Genomic DNA, 23833 nt, shown 5'->3' with positions numbered 1-23833 from the left:
GGTTTAGGATTGAGACCCAAATTGGCCAATGGTATATTCCATATCATGCACGTCATGCCCAGTATGTAGGTGAGGGCTCTGTCTGGAAGTGCTCTCTCTTGCTCTGGGTTGTCTCCCTCTGGGTTGCCCCTCTCTCAGGGTCATCCTGGTCTCTCGGATGCTCGGGCTCTTATCTTCATTCCAGGATTGAGGTTTTGGGACTCTCCCTGCTCTGGGATCATTAGCCAGGAACGGCCTGAGCCTTGGTCATAAGATGGTGAGCAGTATCTCTGTGTATCACTCATTTGTATATATTACTATTATAATTATTTTCAATATTATTGTAGTTTAGTTATTAAATTGTTCTTATGTCAACCCACAAGTCTCTTTTCCCTTTACCCATTTAATTCTCTCCCCCATCTCCAGGAGGGTGGAGGGTGAGTGAGAGATGATGTTGTGTTTTGCTGACAGCCAGGGTAAAACTACAACAGGCCAGTTTGCCTTCCATCTTGAGTATTTTCTTATGCATTCTGAAATCAATAGAGCTTGGATAAAAAACTTGAACAACAGATGTTTTTTAAAGTGTGTGAACAAGGAGATCTGAAAAACCATATTTAATATGTTTTATGGTGATACAATTTTGGATCTATGTCTCCTATTCACCTCTATTCCAAGCATGAATAAATAGCAGGCAACAAAGCTAGTAATAATGGTAAAGCTGCAAAATAAATGCTATTGCTTGTGAAAAAGCAGTTGAGTGAGTTGCTTGAAACAGCAGTGTAATTATGTAGTAGCAAGTCAAAGTTTGATAGCTTGGAGCTTATCTTTGCACAGCATGCCACTTTCCCCCCAACCCCTGGTACGGCACGCTTCTTTATCAACACTTCATTTCCAGTTGTTCACCATTAAATAATCTTATCAAATCTTAAGTTTGTTCCTCTTAGTGATCTTGGAAGGAAATTCAGAAAGTAAAATGAACAGACCAAAACAGTTTAACCAAAATATTCCCAAAAGTAAAATTCTGGGTAGTTAAAGTGAACATTGTGAATTCCCAGCTCTGCAGGATTCTTAATTTTATTAACACTTGTAGGACGAGTTTTAATTTTGCAGTGTTAAAGAGTAACAGTATATAAGACTCGTATATAAAGAGTGCCTATGCCCTCACTGACCTGAAACTGAGGACTGCCTCTTATATGCACGTACACGTGGCTCTAGTTCTAGTGTTGCAGTATTTTCCATTATTTGGAAGATTCAGCAGAATGAAATGACTTAGGCTTTAATATATACAATTTAATTTACTAGTACACTTTTAAATGGTTCACTAAAAATTGCTTCCTTTAGTAGTCAAGGTCTCTAATCTGATACTTGCTTCCTTCCCTTCTGTGGATGCTTCCTGTTTTCCATTTGAGTCCCCACATCCCCCCATGTATTTCCATGCGCCTTTTCCTGTTGTCATACATTCTGCTGCAGCTGCTCCTCAGATGCCTCTCCACCAAGGCCAGGCTCCAAAGCCAAGCTGGCTTCTATGCAGTGCCACAAAAAAAACCACTTTGTGAGCGTCTACCCTCATCCCTTGAGCAAGGAGGCAGCAGCACTTACATCTCCGGGCATGCTACTGTGAAGTAACCTGTGTACCATCAACGATGAATGTCCCACATTTGAAGCCCCTCTTGTGTCTTTGCCTTGTCCCCTGTGTTTTTTGTGTTGTGCAAACTGGTGCAAGAAAACCAACAGGAAAGTAGGATGAGTCAGGTCTATGAGAGTATGTAGTTAAATCATGCCTGTGCTTTCATGTATGATTCAGTTACCCTCTCCCTGGTGGCTCTTTCTGTGGAAATAAAATGTGGAATGATAATTAGGAGAAAACTATTTAAGGAAGAATCCTACCTATTACATGTGGAATTGCATCTTCAGGGTTGCAGTGGGGTTTGGCTGTAAAACGGAAAGACTGTTTGTGCAGGACTGTCAAATGCATCTTAGTTCATGAGTGTTTCCAACCCTCCTTCCTACTGCTTTACAAGAATAATATGACCATATTTATTTTACTTGCCTGTGTTCCAACAGCAGCATAACTGAGGTGGAGTATTACAAAATACGTTGTAAAAGCTGGAAGTGCATGTAAGACGTGATTATGTGTCCAGTGTTTTCTTACACACGTTTTATTGAGGGATATGTTTTGCTTCTCTTCCTTGTCTCTTCTCCTGTTGCAGGGGATGGATGTGGACACACAGTGATGTATCAAGACAGCGGGACCCTGGCGTCCAAGAACTATCCGGGGACATACCCAAATTACACTCTTTGCGAAAAGAAAATCCAAGTGCCTCTGGGAAAACGCCTGATCTTAAAAATTGGAGACCTGGATATCGAGTCACAGAAATGTGAATCTAGCTACCTTACCATCCAGAGCTCTTCAACATTGCACGGTATGTAAAAGATAAGGCAATGGCCGATGCACGAACTCATAAAAGTGTGAGTGAAAGCCGGCTCAGCAAAATGTAAAAAATGTTAACCTGTATCCTTGCCTCCTCCTTTTCATATTCAAGTGTGTTGTTCTCAGGATGGGAGGCCATTGCCCCTCAAACCATGTGTTGTTCTGCCAGGATGGGGGGGTGCTGCACTGCAGAGGGGCCACTGGCGCCACAGGGGCTTGTGACTGACTCTGGCCCGTCCACCCCCAGGACTCTGCCCTCACACTGTGCTGTCCTGTCACAGCTTTAGCACAGCAAGTACATGGATTGATATCAGCCCTGTACCCCTACCTTCTCGGGTAGGGGAAGAGCTGGCTCACTAACCAGACAGAACGAGATGAGAAATTGGAATCAACGATCCTGCATGTCTCTGTTTCCTAGGCAGTTCAGGCCTGGGAGAGGAGATAACCTTTATTATTGCTAGCTATTAGTCACTGATAGCCTTTGGTAATGTACAGGCTTTAATACTTGCAGATATTAAATGGGTGCACTCCTGCAAGAGATTTGCACTGGAAGATAAGTGGAGTAAATATACTATAGCTGTGCACTTAAAACAGTCATAACAACAGGATCCTCCCCAGGGAGAACCTGAGGCCTTCCTCAAATCAGTTTTCCCATCCTGTTGTTGCTGAAACTTTGATCTGTTCTTTCTAGAAGAGTCAACCCAATTTTCAAGTCAGTGCACCCTTTTTCAGAAGTCAGATTTAAATCCAGGCGGAGGTGTGGCGATTCAGGGACTTCTACAATGCAGAAGGAAACGGGTGAATTGCCAGTTTGTAAAATTTTGCCTGCTGGGAGTGGGCTGTAGCCAAGGCTGAATGTGCTGTACTGGACTTTACAGGCAGAATGGATTCAATGGAAAAAGATGATAAGGAGACAAGCTACACAGAGCCTCTGCAGGTTTTCCAGGTTATCCAGCTCTTTGCTTGTCTCAGTGAAATGTGTGGCTCTCCTAAGATGAGGACTCATAAAATATCTTAGTAGTAAGGAGGGATGATTGGCTTTCATTCATGAGCATGATAGGCCTATCACTCATCTGGAAAGATAAGATCAAGTGAGGTATTAAAGCCATGCTTGCAAATGAAGGTAAAGGTAATTATTGTTCTTATGAGGGAGGTATTACATTTTGAAACAGCCTTCATCAAGAGTGGGCAGTGACGTGTTGACATCTAAGCCTTGCACAGAGCTTGATTTGAGGCATAAGGAACGTTTCTGTTCATGTGTGCTGGGATTTTTTTATGTTGTTTACCTCATTTCAGAACTGTAAGAAATGAGTTGTGCTCACCTGAAGCAGTCTCTCTGTACTTGGCAGTAAGAGATTGATGATGAGTATTGCATTATCATATCTTTGAATAATTTTTATTGATGCTATCTTGACATTTCTGATCAAAGGCTTTTCTAGGAAACAAGGATAAATCAATATATCGTTTTCTGAAGTGAAAAATGGAGCTTGGATGTTGATTAAGTTCTGTCTCCTTACGTATCAGCCTGAAGACATCTTCACATAGTTCAGTTCTGCAGTTATTCGGCCTGTAAACAGAGAATACCTGTGTGTTATGCAATCAAATCCATATAATGAATTTCTTTAAAGATTCCCACACCCATTTTCAGACCTGATTGGTAATGTCTGATGCATGTGGACTATAATTTGCATTCTCAGTGATGAACTGCACAATTAGCAGATTTTCCTCATATCTGATTAAACAAGTTTTATAATTTGGGCATACATACCATCTGTAATGGTTTTTGTGGTCTGCAGCTCGCTGTAGACTTTCCCACTAGCATACCTACAGAGTCTGTGCTCTACATTCAGGTAAATCCATGCAGAACAGCAATGTGGAAATCATGCTTATATACATAAATTCATGATAACGCTTGGGTTTTAAAAGACATGGGAATTCATAGATGAGATTAGAGATTAGCGTCAGTTGTTTCAATAGTTTTGCTATGGTTCTGGATTTTAATATGCATTTATGTAAGCAAAAGAAGCTCTGTGACTAAGCGCTGCTAAGTCCATTCAGTCTGTTAAGTGTCCTTTTAGTCAGCTGTTCCTGAGCTCAGATCTCCTCTTCACAACCCTTCCCTCTTCATAAACATCTACAGGCAGGCCAATATCTTCCCTTTGGCCAAGAAGATACTGACCTTTGCCATCAAAATTCTGTCACAGGATGATGGAGAGTTGAAAATATTTTGTATGCATTGAAAACACTCTAGCAATTGAAAACTAATCTTTGCATATTTTCTGTATTTGACCTGGGTTTAAAAAGGAAAACCTAAAAAGCTAAGCACAAAAGCTGGCATTGTGAGTATTACTCATGTTTCAAATTAGCCGAGCAGCCTTTGCTCTTTGTGTAAGAGGTTTGCAATTTTGAGACCATAAGATCCAAAGGCAAATATGTTTTAAATACCATGCTGATCTCTTCAACTCTCCAGAAAACAAGAGAGTGAATGTTAGTATGCATGCTAGCATCTGTTGAAGAGTGGATCTGAAGCTTAGAAAATTAGTCAGAGGCAAAACCTAGACTATGCGTGTAAATATAAAATTAGCGTAAACAAGTCTTCACATGACAAAGTACTTTTTCCTTTCCGTTTTCTCCTACATTTTGTCTTTACATATAACTGTGATTCATTCATCATTATAACCTTCTGCTGGGATTCATGCAATATAGTAAGGAGTAACTCAATTCACATTTGGGTATTTATGTTCCATGCAGTAAAGGAAAGCTGTTATATACAAATGAATGGATAATTTATGTTAGCCATAACATTGATTTCTTCACATTTGTAAGTCGGTGAATACAGATTAGACCATCTCCATGCAAGTTTTTTTAAGTTTGGGACATCCCTCAAATTTAGTGGACTGACGCAGGAGTACTGTGAATCTAATTCCTTCCTAGAAGCATGTAGCGTTGTGTTTGCTGGTCTGCTGAAACCTCCCTGCTCAACCGGAACATAAACATGACACTACGGTTCTTCTCACCTTTGATATTTCTCAGCTTTGATGGACCTGTGAAGGCAGCCATTGCATTTACATTTCTCCAATATTGCCATCAAAAGATGGTAATTAAATAATCTTAATGAAGCTCTGAAACTGGAGACATAAAGTGTCTGAACGCTGTACCTCTGGGTTATTATTCTGCACGCCATTTTCTTCAATGTTCACTGGAGGAAAGATGCTGTAGCAAGTCTTTTCTTTCAAACTGTTTGCTTTGTCTCCAAACTTAGATGTGAAAAACTTAATCATCAGTCAGCAAAGGTAGTCTAACACCAGTTTTGGTGAAACTGAGTCAGCTTTGTCTGACAAACGTTTAAATATTAGCACAGCTTTGCCCATGTTGTCTCTAGGAGAAATAAATAGATGATGATGTTCTCTTTCAAAGGAATAGCTTTGCAGTGGATGAAAACATGGGGGGAGGTTGTCCTGTAAAAAAGAATCTAGAATAAAAAATAATATGGAGCATGATCTCACAGTGTAGACAAGGTGCAAGCTTTACTGAAATGCTTTTCTTCTTGAGTTAATTGCATTATTTGAGCATATTAAAAATACTGAGCTCTGAATAAGAGCTTCTGATTTTTTGATTAGTTAAAGGGATATGTGAAAACAAGATTAACCATGTAGTCTCTGTAGTTCTCAAGAACACAACTTGCACTGCTTATGAAGGTGTATCATAAATGTTTTTAAAGTTCAACAGGAACTGCTCTTGGCTTCTCTTCATGTCTTTATCAGATTTGTGTACCTCTTTTGACCCTTTTTTCTTGCTTTTTTCCCCTCTTCTTCCCCAACTAATGGCTTAGTATTATTTTTTCACTTAATTTTGTGAGACAATCATCAGTCTTGACTGGAGAGAGAGATTAAAGAGATAAGTGCCTACTTACTTCTCCATTCACTTGCAGTCAGTAGGAGGTTGATGTGTTCCTCTGGGGTGGATGTCAGATCCAGTGAGTGACTAGTAATAATTTGGAGAGTTAGTGCAGTTAACTTGTTCTTGCATAATTTACAGCCAGCAACTAGCATGAAATAGATAGAGAAATTACTGAAAATGCATTCTCCTTCCCTCACCCAGTCACTAAGGGTTCTTAGACAAATAGAGTGTTACTGATGTGTGTCTGATGGCTGCTGAAAGTGAGTGTGCACGTGTGTGTGGGCGTGCAGGAGGACCAAGTGCCTTTGGATGGCTCCTACCTGTCATTATGACCTGAGGGGGTTCATCAAACCAGTCTTTCATTATTGGTTATTGTAATATCTTGCTTGAATAAAGGGTGTGTCCAGCTTTCTTTTTCACCCCTCAAAGGAAACATTATTACAGTATTGTTTCTGGTATTTCAGGAAATCCAGTGAAATGCCCAGACAAGTTCTCACTGAAGATCAAGTCAAGCAGTTTCTTAATAGTCAGAAGTCTTCTAACAGTTGGGTTTCGCCTGAGTAGTTGCAGTATCCTGAGATTTCAGCTTTGGAAAGATTTATGCAACAAAGAACGTCTGCTTTTCTTTTATCAAATGAACTCTTTTTCCCTCTTAGCTGCATAAAGTGTATTGTGTATTTTTTCTGTGGTTTTTGTTAAACAGCTACAGCTCTTTACTAAGGATTTCTAACTGTTGCTGTGCTTCTGTCTTTGGGTTTGGCTAAAACCACAGGCATGTTAGAAGCGGAGGATCTCACCTGAGGTCAAGCAGGCAGACCTACAGCCAGTGCAGGTGTCCCAGACCCTCCCTTTTTAAATTGTAATTACTTCTCCAGCCTGACTCTACTTGGATGACTTTTTCTTTCCTTTATCACAATCTTTGGCAACCCTTTTGGAAACACTAACTGAAAGTTATATTTGTTTTTCCTGAAATGAGAAATGCTTATCACTCAGACTGAGGTCAGACTGTGTTGCACAGAGTTAAATGTTGAATAACTGAGCTGTCTCATCCCGACTAACAAATGTGACTACTTTGCGCTTTTTGTCTCCTGGTCCGTCCTTGCAGGGTGATGCTGGTTATCCCTCAGTGTGGTGGCAGGGTTGGAGAGAAGAAGAGGCTCCTCTCCTCCTCTCCTCCTCTCCTCTCCTCCTCTCCTCCTTTTTCCATGATAGGGGGAGAGGAAGAGTTACTGCTTATGAAAGTGAAGCATTTGTGTCAACGTGGGATGGAGACAAATTTCAAGAATGCGGATATTTTCATACAACAGATCCTTGATGGTTTTGTGAGTTATTTGTGAAAGACGTGCACTCTGTCTGAGTTCTTAGCTCTGAAGTGAAGCAAGCATAATCCATGTTTGTCACATCTCCTGTCCTTCCCCAGCTACTGAGATACTTCCAAATTGCTGTGTTTGAGAAAAGGCTACTGAATATAACAATTTATAACGCTGTTTTCCTCAAACAAACTCCTTAGGAGATTATAATCTTGGAGAGGAAGATCCATGAGATTGTTGCTATACATTGCTCACCAGCCACGCCTTACTGTGCAAGACTAATGTTAAAGAGTGAAGAGTCTCTGTTAAAGAGGGCATGTTACAAGTTGATATCTAAACTGAGTTTCTGCAGGTGTCAAACTCCAGATTTCAAATGGAGTTGAAGAATTTGAAAGCAGAACGAGCAGAATGAACCAGACATGCAATAGCTAAAGAGGGACAGATTGCTTTTAAAAGGAAGCAAAAGTCTTACAGAAGGGGCAGAAAGTATTAAGAACTACAGAAGCAAACAGCATGTAGGCATTGCCAACTGGTGTGAGAGAAGAGTTCTCTAGCCACAGTGCTTCTTAAGGGAAGCAGAAATAATAAAGGAACATAATTCAACAAAGCAGTTACAGGAAATATGCCAGAGCATGGTTGACAGTAGAAGTAAACTAGACTTCATAAAACCAGACAATGCTGTAAAGATCACCAATTTGCAAAACAACACTATTCTGAAAAAGACAAAAGCAACAGACTATTGCTAACATTTAAAAAATAAACAACACATAAAATAATCTATTCAGTCTCCAGACAAGCCAGCCAAAGGATATCCATGAGACATTTTACTGTGTATCTTGCAGGATGTTAATACTGCTTGGAGACACTAATTCCAAAATAAAAGTATTTAAGCCACTTAAATCATATCAACAGACCAGTAGTTCTGGACGAAAGGCATTAAACGTTAGTTTAATTATAGAGAATATTAAATTAGGTATATGCAAAATCCTTAGACCCTTAATAGATCTCCTGCACAATTTTAAAAACATATATATATATTAAAGAACCTGGAGTGAACAGACCGAACCATGGTTGGGTCAACTCATTAATGAGACAGAAAGAAGAAAAGGTGCTAGCATCTAGATTTAGTAATACTGAAATATGGAGAACACCTACTCAGTTTCATGACATGTAACACTTCTGTTTGTTAAGTCAAACTCTTTCTCTTTGTTCTTAGTAAACAAACCAAATATTCCTGCCTACTTACCTTAGCAGAGCTCCAGCCAAGTCACTTTAGCAGGAAACAGGGAGGGAGATCAGCATTCATGACTTGTTTTTCAAGCCGAATATGCAAAACAACCCACCTCACAACTACTATCAGAAGATGAAAAACTGATAACATGATCTGGCAGTTCTCAAAAGGGATCTTAAAAAAACCTTTGGCTTAGTCCCAGGTTTAGGAATTAAATATTTATCCAGTGTCAAGTCCAAATGCTGCAGTAAAAGTTAACAGGGCCCTATAAACAAGTTTCCCCTTTTTATACCAGACACAAACCAAAGCTTTCTCCATAATCCCTCCTCTCCACTATGGTTGTATAGTATTAATGCAGACAGCCTGGGGAAATTAATAAATCCTAGGTGAAATGGACACAGAAGACAAGGAGCATGTATGAGTTTTAAAAGTAGACAATAAAGTGGTATTTTTGTCTCTTCAATTGCAAGTCGAAAATACTGACTCGTAAATATAGTTTTCAGATGAAGACTAATGTCTACAGATGCTGATTTGTTTTAATCTTCTCATGACTATAAAATCTCACAATATATGTATTCAAGGTAATAGGTAAGTCAGTGGAGAGCACATCTCGTGGGTGTTATTGTGTATATGAGAAATGCATCTAATTCAGGCATACCACAAGCTGAAATGCAGGGGCCCTGGGAGACTATCCTTTCACTTCTGGCTTTACAACATGAAAATAAGTGGAGGACTGCTGTATGGAAGTGCACAGAAAAGAGCAGAAGTTATTAAAATCACATACATTATTTTTCTAAAGAAAATTAGAAAACAGATGAAACCATAAAATTCTCTCATCAGTCAAAACTGGACCCAAACAAGTCCCTTGACCCTGAATCAGTTTTATTTTCTAGGCATTACCTGTTGTCCTCATGGGGAATTTCTTGGAAGACCATCAATGTAAAATAAATCGATTATGTGGTAAATGAGAATCCAAGGTTAAAAAAAACACTCTGCAAAATCTTGACAGAATGGAGAGAGGTGCTGCTAAACATAATACAGTGTTATTGGGTAAATCAAATCTGAACGGTGATCACACTGGTCATTTTAAACACAATAAGCACTGAAGAGAGTGGAATAACGCCTCTTCCTAAAAACAGGATGCTTATGTCTCTAGTTCTTTCAGGGAGTAAAGAACCTCTAAGCCAAACCAGTATCTGATCAGTTTCTCTAAGAACAGCGATAAAGGGCTGAGATAATGCTTATACTTTTTTCTAAACCCTACTTCTCAGTGCTCATTTCTGTATTTGGTAGCATGGAAGTAAACTCCGCTAAATCTCAGGCAAATCTGGAAACCTGGCAGCGTAGTGCTCATATAATATTACCTGAATAATAATTCAGAAGAGAATTCTTCTGAATTTCTTTCAGATAAGATTGAAAATGTTGAAATACTTTGCAAGGCTTCCTGTTTGCACCAACATTTTTTTTTTTTTTTTTTATTTACAAATCTATGCAGAAAACTGATAAACTTTTGGAAAATATTCATACTTCCAGTGGATACTATTTCTTGCTTCTATATTCATTACGGAATTAGTCTTAGCCCCCTTAGTTTTTGGAGTTTCTTGGTAAACCAAAACTGCTCTTGGCAGAAGATAACCATAGCCTGGTAACCCTTCTTGGATTTATTGCTTAACAGCAGAAACTTGTCCTTAGGCACTGCATGCTGATTTCTTAAGCTGATTGTTTCTGAATTTTTGTCTTTCATTTGGATTATACAACCCTATGTGTCTAGACTTAATATTTTATTTTATTGTTTTTGCTTATGACATGTGTGATTTGTTTGTATAATTACCTGGAACATATGTGGACTTGCTACTAGAAGAGACACATAGCCCTGATCCAGCTGGTATGTGGTTGAGTGAATCAGCCATCTCAATTATACCTACAGAGTAGATAGGTCACTGCCAATCACTGCGAGGAAGAAAGCCAAAGAGCACTTGTGAGAAAATATGTAGAGACAGTCCTTGAGAGAAGAAGAGGACTAAAGCTTTCACAGGTGTTTTATTTTGAAGAAAGGCAGTGCCTCCCTGTCTTCTTCCCCTTTATCTCTCTTGAAAAAAAAAAAATAAATCTAAGTTAGCACTTTACTTCTCCCACTGCAATCTGACACAAAAGGCCTTCTCAAATAAATCACTCGTGCAGTTGTCTGTATGACACAGTGTCAGATGCTGTCTTTTTGATAAGTTCATTTCCTAAGCAATTTGTTTAACCCTTTTTATAGATGTTGTTTTCTCTGACTAAGTCATGAGTCATTTTCAACACATGAGTACTCCAGGGAAATGTCACACTTGTCGCTTGTTTCTCTGCCTGCCTGGCTTTGCTATATAATTTTTATAAGCCAAAATACAGAGTTCCTCCTTTGGTTTGTCCCATTCTGCTGACAGCTGGCTGCCATTGGCTCCAATTGGGCTACTCTATAGGCTGATCTTATAGTCGTTATAAGGCCAGTGAAATATTTGGGAAAGACCCCCCCCAAGAGCATCAAGCAAAATGAAGAGGCTCTTAGGAGTCCATTAGGAAGGGTACTACTCATCAAATTTGTGCTGTGATTGTAATCTCAGAAGTCACTTCCAGGTTGCACTAAAGTAGCCACCACCGATAAAATGAGGTTGTCTAGGAAAAAGCAAAGCGTTCCTTTTTCCTCCAAAGGACTTGCTTTAGGAGCCAAAAGCTGTCATGTACCAGAACAGATGGGCTGAGGGCTTGTAAAGGGTCTTGTTTGGTTTTCCTCTTGGGGAAAAAAAAACCTTGCCATTTTACAAAAAGCTCTTCTTAGCAGTTTATATTGTAAGAAATCCTCACAAATTCAAAAAAAGCATACCCAAACTGCTTTGGATTTTCTGTGTCATCTTCACCTGAGGGCAGCCAGGGACACGTACGTGTTTGCACCCAGGTGTGGCAACAGAAGGCAAGAGCAGAGACTGTGGCAATCTCAAAAGAAAGATTCCCTTGGGAACTGACTTCTGAAGAAGCGAATGTAATTATTAAGAGTCCCGGGCATGCCTGCTGTCACAAAAAGGAGTGTCCCAAAGACTATTCCAAGATGCTGCAGTTGGTAGCTATAAAACTTTTATCTAATTCAATGTAAGCGCAAGGCTCTTGTTTCCCTGTCCCACTCCCTTCATCTTCCCCTTTCTCTCCCTCTCTTTTTTGTTTAAAACTCTAGAGACTTGAACTGTAAACTTCAATGGTCTGAGGATGTTTTTAAAAGGAAAATAAATTAAAACATTTTCTGAGTAAAGTGGTACTGCCTTGTAGTACAGTTTGGCTTGTGGCACACATGTCCTTGAAAACCAGGTACCCTGTTTGTGATCTTAATCTCTCCTGAATGGCTGCTGTGCTACAGCAGCATGAGCTGTGTGCATCTGGAGAGTTTTATCTCGGAGACCCTGCGTAGATCCCTTGGATAGCCTTTGAATGTTCTGTTCTTTTCTCTAATGAGTTACTGCTGCTTGTAAGCATGCTGTACTTCAAAGGCCTAAGGGCATTAATCATTCTTTTAAGGCTTATGTGATGAGAGACATGGATGCTGGAATTGCTACCAGGGAGAGACAATTGTATCCTGACCACTCCTTGTCAGGGTAATTTTGGAGCTCATACCCATAAAGGACTGAAGCCAACACCCTTTTGTCAACATTTGGATTCATACTGAAGGAGAATGAGTGTGTTTTGAAACTCTTTGCTAACCATGAGAATATTCCAGCCTAATTATGTCATCTAAACTTTCGAAATCTTCTTTGTTCTGTCTGTAGGGCCATACTGTGGTAATGTGATGCCCGTCCCCAAAGAAATCATTCTGGATAGCAATGAAGCAACTATTCACTTTGAGAGTGGATCCCACGTGTCAGGACGAGGCTTTCTGCTGTCCTATGCCAGTAGTGATCATCCAGGTAAAGTGAAATCCGAAAGTACTAAAGGATTAGTGGCATAGTCCCCCCTATTTCATTATCTTCTCTACACACATAGACTTTAGCCCAAATGTTGGGTCCTAAATATTTCCAGATTAGCATGAACCATGATATTTTTGATAGCATGTGTGGAAGAAGCAGTTGTAACATTAACCACATACAGTAGCTGCTGATATCTTACCTAGAAAAATTTCAATACAGGCCCAGTGAAAGACAAAATTACTACCTTTTCCTTGAAGCTACACTGTATTCTGGGCTTCAGCATCTAACACACAGTGATAGGATGAAGGGATAGGAGAGATTAAGATTTGATTCCTATATTTAATATTCTAGAGGTCTGTGCAACTTTGTGGAAGGTGTAAAACATAAGAGCAGAAGAGGGAGATGAAAAGAGTGAGGGAAAACCATAGCCATTGCTTTTTATCTAATGAAATACTTTAAGCATTATACAGAGAAATCTTTAAATGCAATTTCATGTGTAGCCAAATATTTGTCTGTATTTCTACGTCCTGCAATGGGGATTGACATTTGTAAACTTTTCACAGATCTAATCACATGTTTGGAACGAGCTAACCACTACACAAAGACTGAATACAGGTAAAGACAGTTTGCAGCTCTCTTCACTGTGGCTTGCTTTGCTGTAGCTGTCATCTGGTTCAATTGTTAGAAAATGTCATATAAGGCAGGTACAGTCTTGGTTTTCTGGAGAAATTTTTTTTGTGCTGTGATGCTATAATAGTCTGAGGCCCAACTGTAAGAAGCAGTAGTGAAGAATGGAAGTCTGCAGCCCAGAAAAATGAGGGAATAGGGTTACAAAGAAAGTCTCATTTGGGCTTACGTATGGATGGTATATGTGAAAAGAGTTTCTGCTTTGAAATTCAAAGTAGCATTAGATTCCAGTGCTGCTACTGAGAGCAGATCACTCCCTAGCTGATACAATGTTATCTGAGGACAAGCTATGATTTCTTGGTTCCTTGAACCTTGTGATAGAATTTGAAATGGTAATAAATTGTGCTCTTCTGGCTGCTGTCTGGTTGTGCATGTAGGCTTCTTATCTGGGCTGTGCTGAAAACTTGCATGGCAGCATTTCTAGAACAAGAGAATTAAACAGAAATGCCCTTGCACAACTGCTTTTCTGGTTCTGTGTGTGCTTCTGTGTACAGTCCACTCATGAACCCAAGGGCCTGTTTATTTACCTCCTAGACTCACTAACAGACCATCAGCTAGAACTTACTGCTAAGATGTTTATTGGTTTGAGAGCATTTCTTTTGTACAAGTTTGTTTCTGTGTATTGTTGCTACATTTCATATTTTTAAACCAGCCTCTCTTCTCTCACTACAGCAGATACTGTCCTGCTGGCTGCAGAGACATAGCAGGTGACATTTCTGGGAATATCGGAGAAGGATACAGAGATGTAAGTACACAGGATAATGAGGGGAAAATTATAAATACAGAAGAAAGAAGCATAGCACAACTTGGTTTCAACTTTCGCTGCTTGACTTTTCTCAGTAATTCTTCCCAGCTGTGTTAGATATACCTTTTATTATCAGTATATGAGTACGTTATCAGTATATAAGCACATAGAATCACTTTTCAAACAGACCAATCAATTGTGTGAGAACAAAGTCCACTGATTGTCAAATACACCTACTGACTTCTGGTTTCTGACTTTCTGGAAAAAACCTGCATAGGGTTTGTCCCTCTTGAGGAAGTGGTCATCGATGTACTAAATATTCCTACAATTTCAGCTTTTACTTTTTCGGAATTCATATGCATTTATTTTATAAAGGTATCTCTTGTAGGAAGACAAAATACATTTCAGTAACATGGGTTTTCTTTAAGATTATGCCTGCAGTATCCCAGCAATTTCCTCTGAGATGAAATAAATATTATACACTGCCTAAATACATCCCACTAGTAACTACCAACCTCTTGGCTTGTTTTAACTGCTCATTCTTTAATGCAAAGAAGTTGCCTGAGTGGTTGCATTTATCCACAGTTCACATCACACATTGCTCTGCCCTTTCTGTGCTACTCACCCTGGACTCTCTTCCCATCATACCTGTGAAATCTTTGTCTCTCATGGTGGAGTAAGGTTTAATCATACCACTTAAGTAAAATCCCACCTTATCACAAATAAAGCAGTTGCTGAGTTTACAGAAAGTCAGCGTTCATGTTCAACCTGTTCGTACAGTTATTCGAGCACACCGCTCCAGCCTGGCAAGTGGCAGAGCTGAAGAAACAAAGAAATGCCGCATTACATTCTCATTAGCTGGAGTAATTCCTGCCCTTCGTTCAGGGTGGTTAGGAAACAAAAGCAGCACATGGCATGACCTCATGCAGATCTTATCTGCGCTGAGGAATTTTTGAAAGAAATTTTCCCTCCACTGCTATGGGGGATTCAGGTTTTCCAATGGGAAGGGCCTGCAGGGTTCCCCTGGAGCCTTGCTGCCTTTGTGTCCCCACTCCTCCCAGCCCTCCCTGGAGGGGACAACCCTGCACCCCAGCTTGCCAAGTAGTATAGCCCAAACTGGCCTGTGTGAACCAGACGAATCTTTGCCAGCAACCTCCTGGGAATGTCTCCTTTGCACCTTTCCTCCACTGGCCCTTCTCTGCTTTGCCCTAGCCCAGTGGTATGTTATTGCCACCTAGCTGGCACACAAGTTGTCCTGCCTGTATTTTTCAGCATTATCCCACCTGAGACACTGGCAAACGGGCTATACTTAAAACTCAGCAGCAGATAGTCAACACTTAGCCAAATCCCCTTATGTATGCCATGACTCAAATCCTAAGGCACAGTAATAGATAAGTCTGCCTTCAAGCAAGTCCATCAAGTAATTATAATTTTCTCTTTGCAAAGAAGAGTTACCTTGCCTTTGACTTTGTTTTCCTGAGGAGTGACACAATATTAGGTTAAAATCTTACAGCACCTTCTCCGAAGCAGATTATTTGCTTTTTCATTTGACCAAAAAAAAAAGAGAAAAAGAAGTGGCTTTTGGAAATGTGTTTTTTTTCAAAGATTACTGTTCTTTTCCCTCCCCTACCTCTTATTCCTCTTGAGCCTTTGCCGGATTTTATGAGCTGTAATACCTGTATACTAATGGCTTGTAAGTGAAAGCATTAGCGGTTTGACAAATCGATCCTCTGAGCTTTGGCTTCTGACGGCTTCTGCCTTTCAGACCTCACTGCTGTGCAAGTCGGCAATACATGCGGGTGTTATCGCAGATGAGCTTGGGGGTCAGATCAGCGTCACTCAGCAAAAGGGCATCAGCCGCTACGAAGGCGGTGTCGCCAACGGCATCCCCTCGCACGAGTGAGTACCGCTGGTGGGGCTGGTTCTGGGAACAACCCCTGGGGCACAGTGCACTGCCCAGAGCAATAGAAGCAGGTGGGGACTCTCTTTTTGGGAGAAAAAGATGTTAGGTGTGGGTCTAGGGGGGTTTAGGCTTTGTTTCTACAGCTTTATTAAAATAGTGTTGGCATTGGATATAATAATTGGATAATGTTCCAAGTTTTCAGTGGCTCTATACTAAGTTGTGCAGTATTTTCTTCTTATTTTTTTTCTTCTTTTCCTTCCAAAACATATTTGCAAATTACTTTGTTAGCAGATACATGAAAGTATGATGTTCTGCAACAAACACCTTTAATCAACGTGCTAATAAATCATGTTAAATTGATGTTAAAGTTTAAAAAAAAGCTAGGAAGAATGAATAAATAAGTGCCATTGAGCTATAGGGGATTTAATGAACAACATCTTAAACATTGTGCTTTTGACATGTTCAGAATTTTTTTCTTTTAGAATATTTATAGCAAGGGTGTTATGTTTACCACTTATCTTCTGACTTTTAATTGTACTGTTGTTGAAGTAGAAATAAATCCTCTAATCTCTGTCCAGCACAGTAAGCCATTCCAGTAACTGCCTCTGTCATTCCTGTTGGTTTATATTTTTTTAATCTTCAAAAGTTATCTGGATTTTACGTGAAACTTTTTTGTTGTTGTTGTTGGAAGGAAAAATTCTTCAGCCCCATAGCCTGCAAGAGCTAAGGGAATATGTCTTTTTTATACTCCTTTCCTGTTTTCCCCATGATTTCTCCACACCTTCCTGACAATTTTACAATCATGTTTTCATTCATGAGAAAAAAAAAAGTATTAGTTTGATCTGTTGCTGTGCTTAAACTTCAGCACAGATTCAAATGCTTTGTATGTAGTGGCACTGGAGTATACAAAGCCGGGTAGCATACAGACCACTCGTGAAAGGCATATAAAAAGCCCAAGTGTTTTCTGTTTTTCTTACACTCGTCACTTGAAAGTTAATTGCCTAAGAAAATTAATATAAATTTGTCTCAAGTAAAGCAGGACTGAGAGCTCAGCTCAGGCACCAAGTCCCTCCATAAAACAAATAATACAAATTCTTTCCATCACACATGCCAGTTTAGCGAAACCTTAAATTAAATATTTCGTGCCTTAACGTTACAGAACCATTTACATAGATTTGTATGTTCGTAATCCTTGAGAATCCCAGAAGGAGTAGCTCAGACAGTAGCACATAAAATGTTGTAATGAGAGGCCGCTTGGATTCCCATTTGTATTTTTTTTTCACAGTACAAGAGCTAGTGGGCAACGAATAAAGCATAGAAGACAGCAAATGTACATGTGCTAGGGGGAAACACTGTTTCCATAATTAACCCGTCACCTTAAATGCCTAGCATCCTTTTAATGTTGCTATTTACAAAATATCCTATACATTTCACATAAGTAATAGAAATACCCAAGGAGACGCAAACTTGTCTCTATTACATCAAGTGGGAAAACTCCCATTTACTTGAAGGAGAGCTGAAATGTGTACTTCCAGGCTGAAGCCAGCCCCCAGGACTCGGATTTAGCCAATTCAATGTGAGGCCCTTGAGAGAGCACCCTAATGAGGGGTGCAGCCCCCTCAGCTCTCCTGCATCCTGGGGCAGACAGAGGCACTCCATGAGCATGATGCACATCTCCAAGGGACTGAGTTGCCCTGAGGAGACAACCATCACTTTCTACAGATTATACAGGCAGCCATAGGTAAATGGGTTCATACTGTGTCGGATGCCTGCAAGCTAGATGGCGCAGATTTTGAGAAAAATGGGAGTGTGAGCACAGAGCTTCCTGGGATGCTTCTGCTGCTGCTGGCAGCTGGGACAATCCCAGGGGCAGATGAACTGTTGGTGTGAGACCATTATCGCAGGAGAGGGAAATTGGAGAATGCAGGGAAATTATTTTATTTTGAAACATTAAAAAGTGTTCCTAGAAACAGTAGGCCTATTTACTAAGGAAATCAACCAGTGCATTTCATGATTTAAAAAGGCTTTTGTAAGAGGTATTGCCAAAGTTGTGTGGCTTTCCTGTCCTCAGGATACCTACACACGGCAACAAATTTCTGTGCAGCAGCCAGCGCTTGCAAGAAAAAATTGATGCTTAGACGGTGCTTTAAGAGCTTTTTAGACACCCCTAAATAAAAGCTTATTCAAGTTTTTAATTTCATTTATAGTGGATTTCAGTATTAAAGATTTAAGTTATTTAGTGACTTGAGCCAAGATTGACCTCATCAAAAGCCGCTGCTGGAGTGCATCGAGCTGTTAAATACCTGCGTTGTAATGTGATGGTGGAGTTATGGCTCACTCGCTCACCAGCCCTCAAGAGCTGACCTCAGCCTCCCTCTCTCCATTTCTCAGTGCGCTTGTTACACTCTGGCATCTGTGAGGTTTGTGGTTCTAATGATCCATGCATGGACCTGCACCCACAAATGCTATAATGACGCTGGATTTATTGGGCAGTCTTGATATGCCAGTACAAATATACCGGGCTTTAACTTTGTCACGTGAGCTGGCCTCTGAACGTATCTCCTTACACGTGAAATAATTTGTCTTTGAAAATGCAAGAGACAGCATGCTCATGAATTGTGAAAGATGAGATTCGGGGTTAACCTGCACCGCTTATATTGCTTGAGACTGACTCTGAGGAAAAAAAAAATAAATTAATGTTAACAGAAATTTATTATGGGAAGCAGCATCCTTTTTTTGCAGAGCTACCTGCACAGGTCTCCCAGGCAGTCCCACCACCAGTACTGTTGGCTAGGCAGGATCTAGTCAGGAAAATGAGGAGCACAGGGTAATACCATCCCTTAAAGGACAAAGTGAAATTTGTGTGACAAATGCCACCTGTCACATTAGGAAACTGATGAATTACCACTTACTGAATTAGTTTGTCCTCTTAAGTGGCTTGCAGAATTATAGCAGAAATATTTCAGCTTGATTTCATAGCTTTATAGACCTCAGAAATGCTAACCTCCTCCCTTTCTTTGCTAAAATTGCAGCCCTCCATTTGAAAGGTATCTGGGTGACTTTTTTATTACAAAGCTTTATCTCATAAATAAGTATTCAAGGAGCGCTGTGATTTCTGTTTTGAGTAGGTTTTACTGATCACCATAAGTGTATATTTTTTTCTTTTATCTTGAAATGTGTTGCTTTGCATTCACTAACAAAGCAAAATTGTTTTGGCTATAATGTCAAACTGGTTTGAAGTGAGCAGAGCACATCTGATCGCCCCTGAGGATTGCCTGGGGGGAAAGATGTGGGAGGGAAGGCTTGAGTTTCTCCTTCGAGCTACTCTACCACCTACATGCCCAAATAAATCAGCTCCCTCCTAGTGCTCTCCGTCATCTCCGAAGGGCTTCATTTGCCTGTAGTCATTAGTTTTCCCTCAGTGACAAAAAGAAGCAGTGTTTTTATTGACCTTGACATGGGACCACTTTCCTATTCTCCATTTGCAGTGCTCTCAAAACATCCAGCTGTGTGCATCACTGTCAGCCCACAGCCGGTACCTGGGGGGAATCTTCCTCGCCAACAACAAAGGGCAGCCTGAAAGGGAGCTGTCTTGATGCTTAAGTGCAGAAGTTGTTTTATTGCTCAGCCATGCTGGCCAAGGCTTTTTGAAAGGGGCAAGTGATGCATGCAGCTAATTGGGAGTGATGTTGAAGGGCTCAGATTTTCAGGAATCCAAACTAATTTCACGTTAAATCCTGGGCTTTTGTTTGTATTAGACAGCCAGTCAGGGTCATCACTTCTGGAATGAGCTCAGGAGCATCTCATTGGGAATCAAAGTGTCTCTTTCTGAAAGCTCTGCTTTCCCTTATGGTGGTGATTTTATCTTCTCCTGCATTGTACAGGGTTGTATGGAGTGGCCCAAGAAATGGCTTTTCTCCTGAAGCAAAGCAGTCCATGTCAGAAGGAGGAAGAAAAGGGGAGTCATAGATGTGGTCCTGCTAATGGAGCAAAAAGAACAATTCCTGATGGGAGCTGTTGGTCATGGTTATAACAGAGCTGGTTCCCACACAGATTAAAACAAGGAGTGAATTTCATTCAGTCTGACTGTGATACACCTGTAGCCCAAGTGGGAACACTCAGAGCTGATGTGGTTTAGTCACCATCAAGCATAACTGTTTTGTGGTGCTTAAGGCTGGAATTTTTTCAAACTAGATGTGGACTTAGACTAATAGAAAGTTATTGATTTCAGTGAAGTTGCTCTAATTTAAGCTATGGTACGTGAGAAGAGACTCCCAGTGCTGGGTCAGTGCACCGCTGGTAGCTCCAAGTCCTCTCAGCTTTCCCACTCCTGGATCTTTTGGATGCTGTCACTGGTCTGAGGAGCAGAAGGGAAAAGCTTTCCCACAGTGGTACAGAGTCCATGAAGAGGAGAAAAGTGGAAGTATATAGCAAGAGTAACGGGCTGATGGGATGGGGAGTCACTTTACAGGATAAAAAATGCTCAAAACCATTAAAAAACTGATCTGAATTCAGTCGTGGTGAGAGATGCACAAGAGTGCTCTTACTGGGGGCGGTAACAAGAGATATTTTGCTAGATAAAAATTTACTCTGAAACTGTACCTTGGCGTTCCAGTGATTGCCTCCTGAAAGGCTGAAGTACCTTTTTCTTTTTTTACAGAGGTTCACTGTCAGATAAGAGGTTTATATTTACTTCCAATGGTAAGAATAATGGCATTATTTTTAGCTATTCAAATTTTACCTTATTATTTAAGTATTTTCTGTGAAAGTTTTGAAAAGTAGGGGAATGTCAGACTGTGTCTAGGAAGGATATTTTAGGACAGCAATTTTTTAAAATTGGCAAGTTGAATAAAAAAATTGAAGAGATGTGAAGTGAGCTAGGAAAAAAAAAAAGCACCGAATAGGAATAGGTCATACGCACATAGATGAGAAACAGAAATAGTATTCTGCTGTTACATTTCTGGTGCCAGCATATGAAAAATGGCAATCAGATAATCCCATTTCTACGTTCTTTAGGTGGCAGAAAATAAAGCAGTTTTTCTTCAGACATTTATAAATTCCATCTTTGATATACAAGAAGAGAAGGAAAACATAGAGAGGAATGAAAATATATTTACATTGCACTGATACAGAACAAGTTTTTGTTTATGACTTTCCAAGATGCAAAAGTGTCTTTAATCTGTCAAGCTGTTAATTTGCATAAAACATAGCAAAGAGGGGGGAAAAGTTCGCACTCGTTCATTTGAATTATATTTCAGTCATCTGAGATAAAATCATTTACTATTCCACTGAAAACTGTAGAGCATGTACAAACCTTTGAAGTTGCCAGGGAATTATTTTTAACTTCATTGAAACCTTATTACACCAGCCTGTTTTCTCTGAAGAACCTTGATGTGCAGAAGTTTTGTGGGTTCTTTGGTGGAGTTTATAATACTTACCTGCAGCTATTATCTTCATGATATCACCTCTTGGCAGCAGTATCAAGGAGCTTCTTGAATGAGTAACTTTCCTAGCCCTAATTGCAGCTGAGAATCATGAAGTATTTACAGTAAAGTGTTCCTTTCAGTACAGTGCCTGCATCTGAGAAATATTTTGTACAGCAAAATTAGTTAATGCCAATCTTGAAACATAAATATGGTGTTTCAGAAGGAAAATTTAAAAATGTAAGAAATCTTCACCAGAATGATATTAAACTGCAGAGATTAAAAGATAAAATGTCAAGGGAAAAATAGCAGATGTAGTCAGAAGGTGTTGTGTATGTAGGAGTTAAATTGGTAAAGGAGAGGGACCGTGGCACTCTGGTACTGGATCACCCACTACAAATTGACTGGCAAACACCATAGCTAACGGATAGCATCAGGCTAGCACTAGATTAAGCAACATTAAGCCATTCTGTGATTCTGTGAACATCTGACTTTGCTATTTGTGGGTGGTCTTCATATGTTGCTAGCCTAATATAAAAATACGCTGTGAAAATGCAAAATAACTCCTTCTGCCTCTGTCTGTGTGGGGACTCCTAGGCTGCAATAAAACTCTCAGTCTGGAAGAGGGATTCCTCTCCAAGAGCCAGGTTACTGCATCTTCCTACTGGGAGGAGACCAATGAATTTGGGCAACTATTCCAGTGGTCTCCTGACAGGGCTTGGCTTCAAGTCCCAGGATTGGCTTGGGCCTCTAACCACAGCAGCAATCGTGAATGGTTGGAGATAGACCTGGGAGAGAAGAAGAGAATAACAGGTATGTCCCTATCTGGTTATTGGAAGCTGGGTTTTCAGCTGGAGAAGAAAGTGAATGCAGTTGAAGAGCTAATAATGTACTAATGCAATATTTCTTTCATTAAATGTAATGAAATGTTTTGCATTGAGGAATATTATTTTCAAATTTAAGAAATCAGAGCTATTTATAAGACTGGTTGTCCTGCAGGGATATAGGATTGACCTCAACTGTCATCCACGCCTGATCTGTAAGCGTGCTGTCAGGCTCAGAACAAAACACTTACACAGGGACCAGCAGAGTCTGGATGAATGATACATGATTGCTTAGGCCAAATTAATTAAGCAGTTCTGGAATGAATAAGAAACATTAAAGTCATAGCTTTGAAATAATGGCCCAGGTGAAAGAGATTCCCATTTCCAGCTCCTGGTTTAGTTGTAGAAATGTAAATTACAGTTGCTGCTAAGCATGTAAAGACTGCTGATATTAACCATAATATCAAAAAGCAATTACCATTTTTAGAGGTTGGAATTTGAGCTCTGTTAAAAATTCCATTTCTCTAAATTTACAATTTAAAACTTATTTTCATTCTTCACCCAACTTTTAAACTCAATAACCACCCCTAAATTCCAGCATAGTTTGAAAAATGAATTAAGACTTTGAAGGAAAAGTTCTCCGAATCATTTTGGCTTCTGTGTTTGTATTTGAAAATGTTCCTTTAAAAAAGACACCAAACAAATGAAAATGTGTTTTGCATTTTGTTAAAAGGGATTAAGACCACTGGTTCTGGATCCACTATGCTGAATTTCAACTTCTATGTAAAGACATTTACAATGAACTACAAAAATAACAACTCAAAATGGAGAACTTACAAAGGAATTCTGAGCAATGAAGAAAAGGTAAGGGAAAATGGGAGGGGTAGGAAAACACAGAGCAATAATGTGCATGCTGCCTTGATGCTGAAGGGCAGGTTTTCACTGTCAAGAAAGAGTAGGAGCTTCAGACTTGTCTAGACTTGGGTAGTCTTCACCAGTGTAATTTACGGCCATGGAGTAGATAGCAAGCTTGTCGAAACAAGGAAGTTATCCAGGGCTTGCTGAAGTTGTGAGACACACACAGGGAGGCATGTGTATGTGTGTATCCTTCTTTTAAAAAAACGGTGTAATTAAAGCTGTACAACGGGCTGTTTGGGCAAGTCTGTAGCTCAGCTCAGCGCTTGCCCGTGCTAGGAATGCTGTCCCAGTGCAGAAGTGTTGGTTGGTATGGCACCAGCAAAGCTGAGATTCAGCTTCAGATGTAGCAGGATGGTCAATCCACCGCCCAAGAGAAACAACTGACTGGTAAAAGCAGAGAGCTGCTGGTGGAGCTGTGCCTGCTCATTGGCGGGACTCTTCTGACACAGGTCTGTAGGCATAGCCTATGTCTGTTAGAAATTGATGTAACTTATCGTAAAATAAATGCTCTTACACAAAAATACCTGTCCACACAACAGCTTTCACAGACTCT

The 23833-nt window shown here is 40.1% G+C and overlaps 1 protein-coding gene across 1 annotated transcript in view; it reads left to right on the top strand.

The window, feature by feature from the left end:
* Nucleotides 1–2189: 2189 nt before the first annotated feature.
* Nucleotides 2190–23833, top strand: part of DCBLD1 (discoidin, CUB and LCCL domain containing 1) — a gene marked incomplete at its 5' end in the record, with an annotated part of 30523 nt that continues 8879 nt past the window's right edge. Inside the window, 8 exons of the mRNA XM_010082800.1 lie at nt 2190–2402; nt 12643–12780; nt 13344–13395; nt 14140–14212; nt 15978–16111; nt 20776–20816; nt 22136–22351; nt 23096–23226. Coding sequence (XP_010081102.1) covers nt 2190–2402; nt 12643–12780; nt 13344–13395; nt 14140–14212; nt 15978–16111; nt 20776–20816; nt 22136–22351; nt 23096–23226 — 998 coding nt within the window. The remainder of the gene's footprint in view (nt 2403–12642; nt 12781–13343; nt 13396–14139; nt 14213–15977; nt 16112–20775; nt 20817–22135; nt 22352–23095; nt 23227–23833) is intronic.

The sequence above is a fragment of the Pterocles gutturalis genome, unplaced genomic scaffold (assembly GCF_000699245.1).
Source record: "Pterocles gutturalis isolate BGI_N339 unplaced genomic scaffold, ASM69924v1 scaffold4580, whole genome shotgun sequence".
NCBI lineage: Eukaryota > Metazoa > Chordata > Aves > Pterocliformes > Pteroclidae > Pterocles > Pterocles gutturalis.
This window is presented reverse-complemented; position numbering and strand designations above follow the sequence as displayed.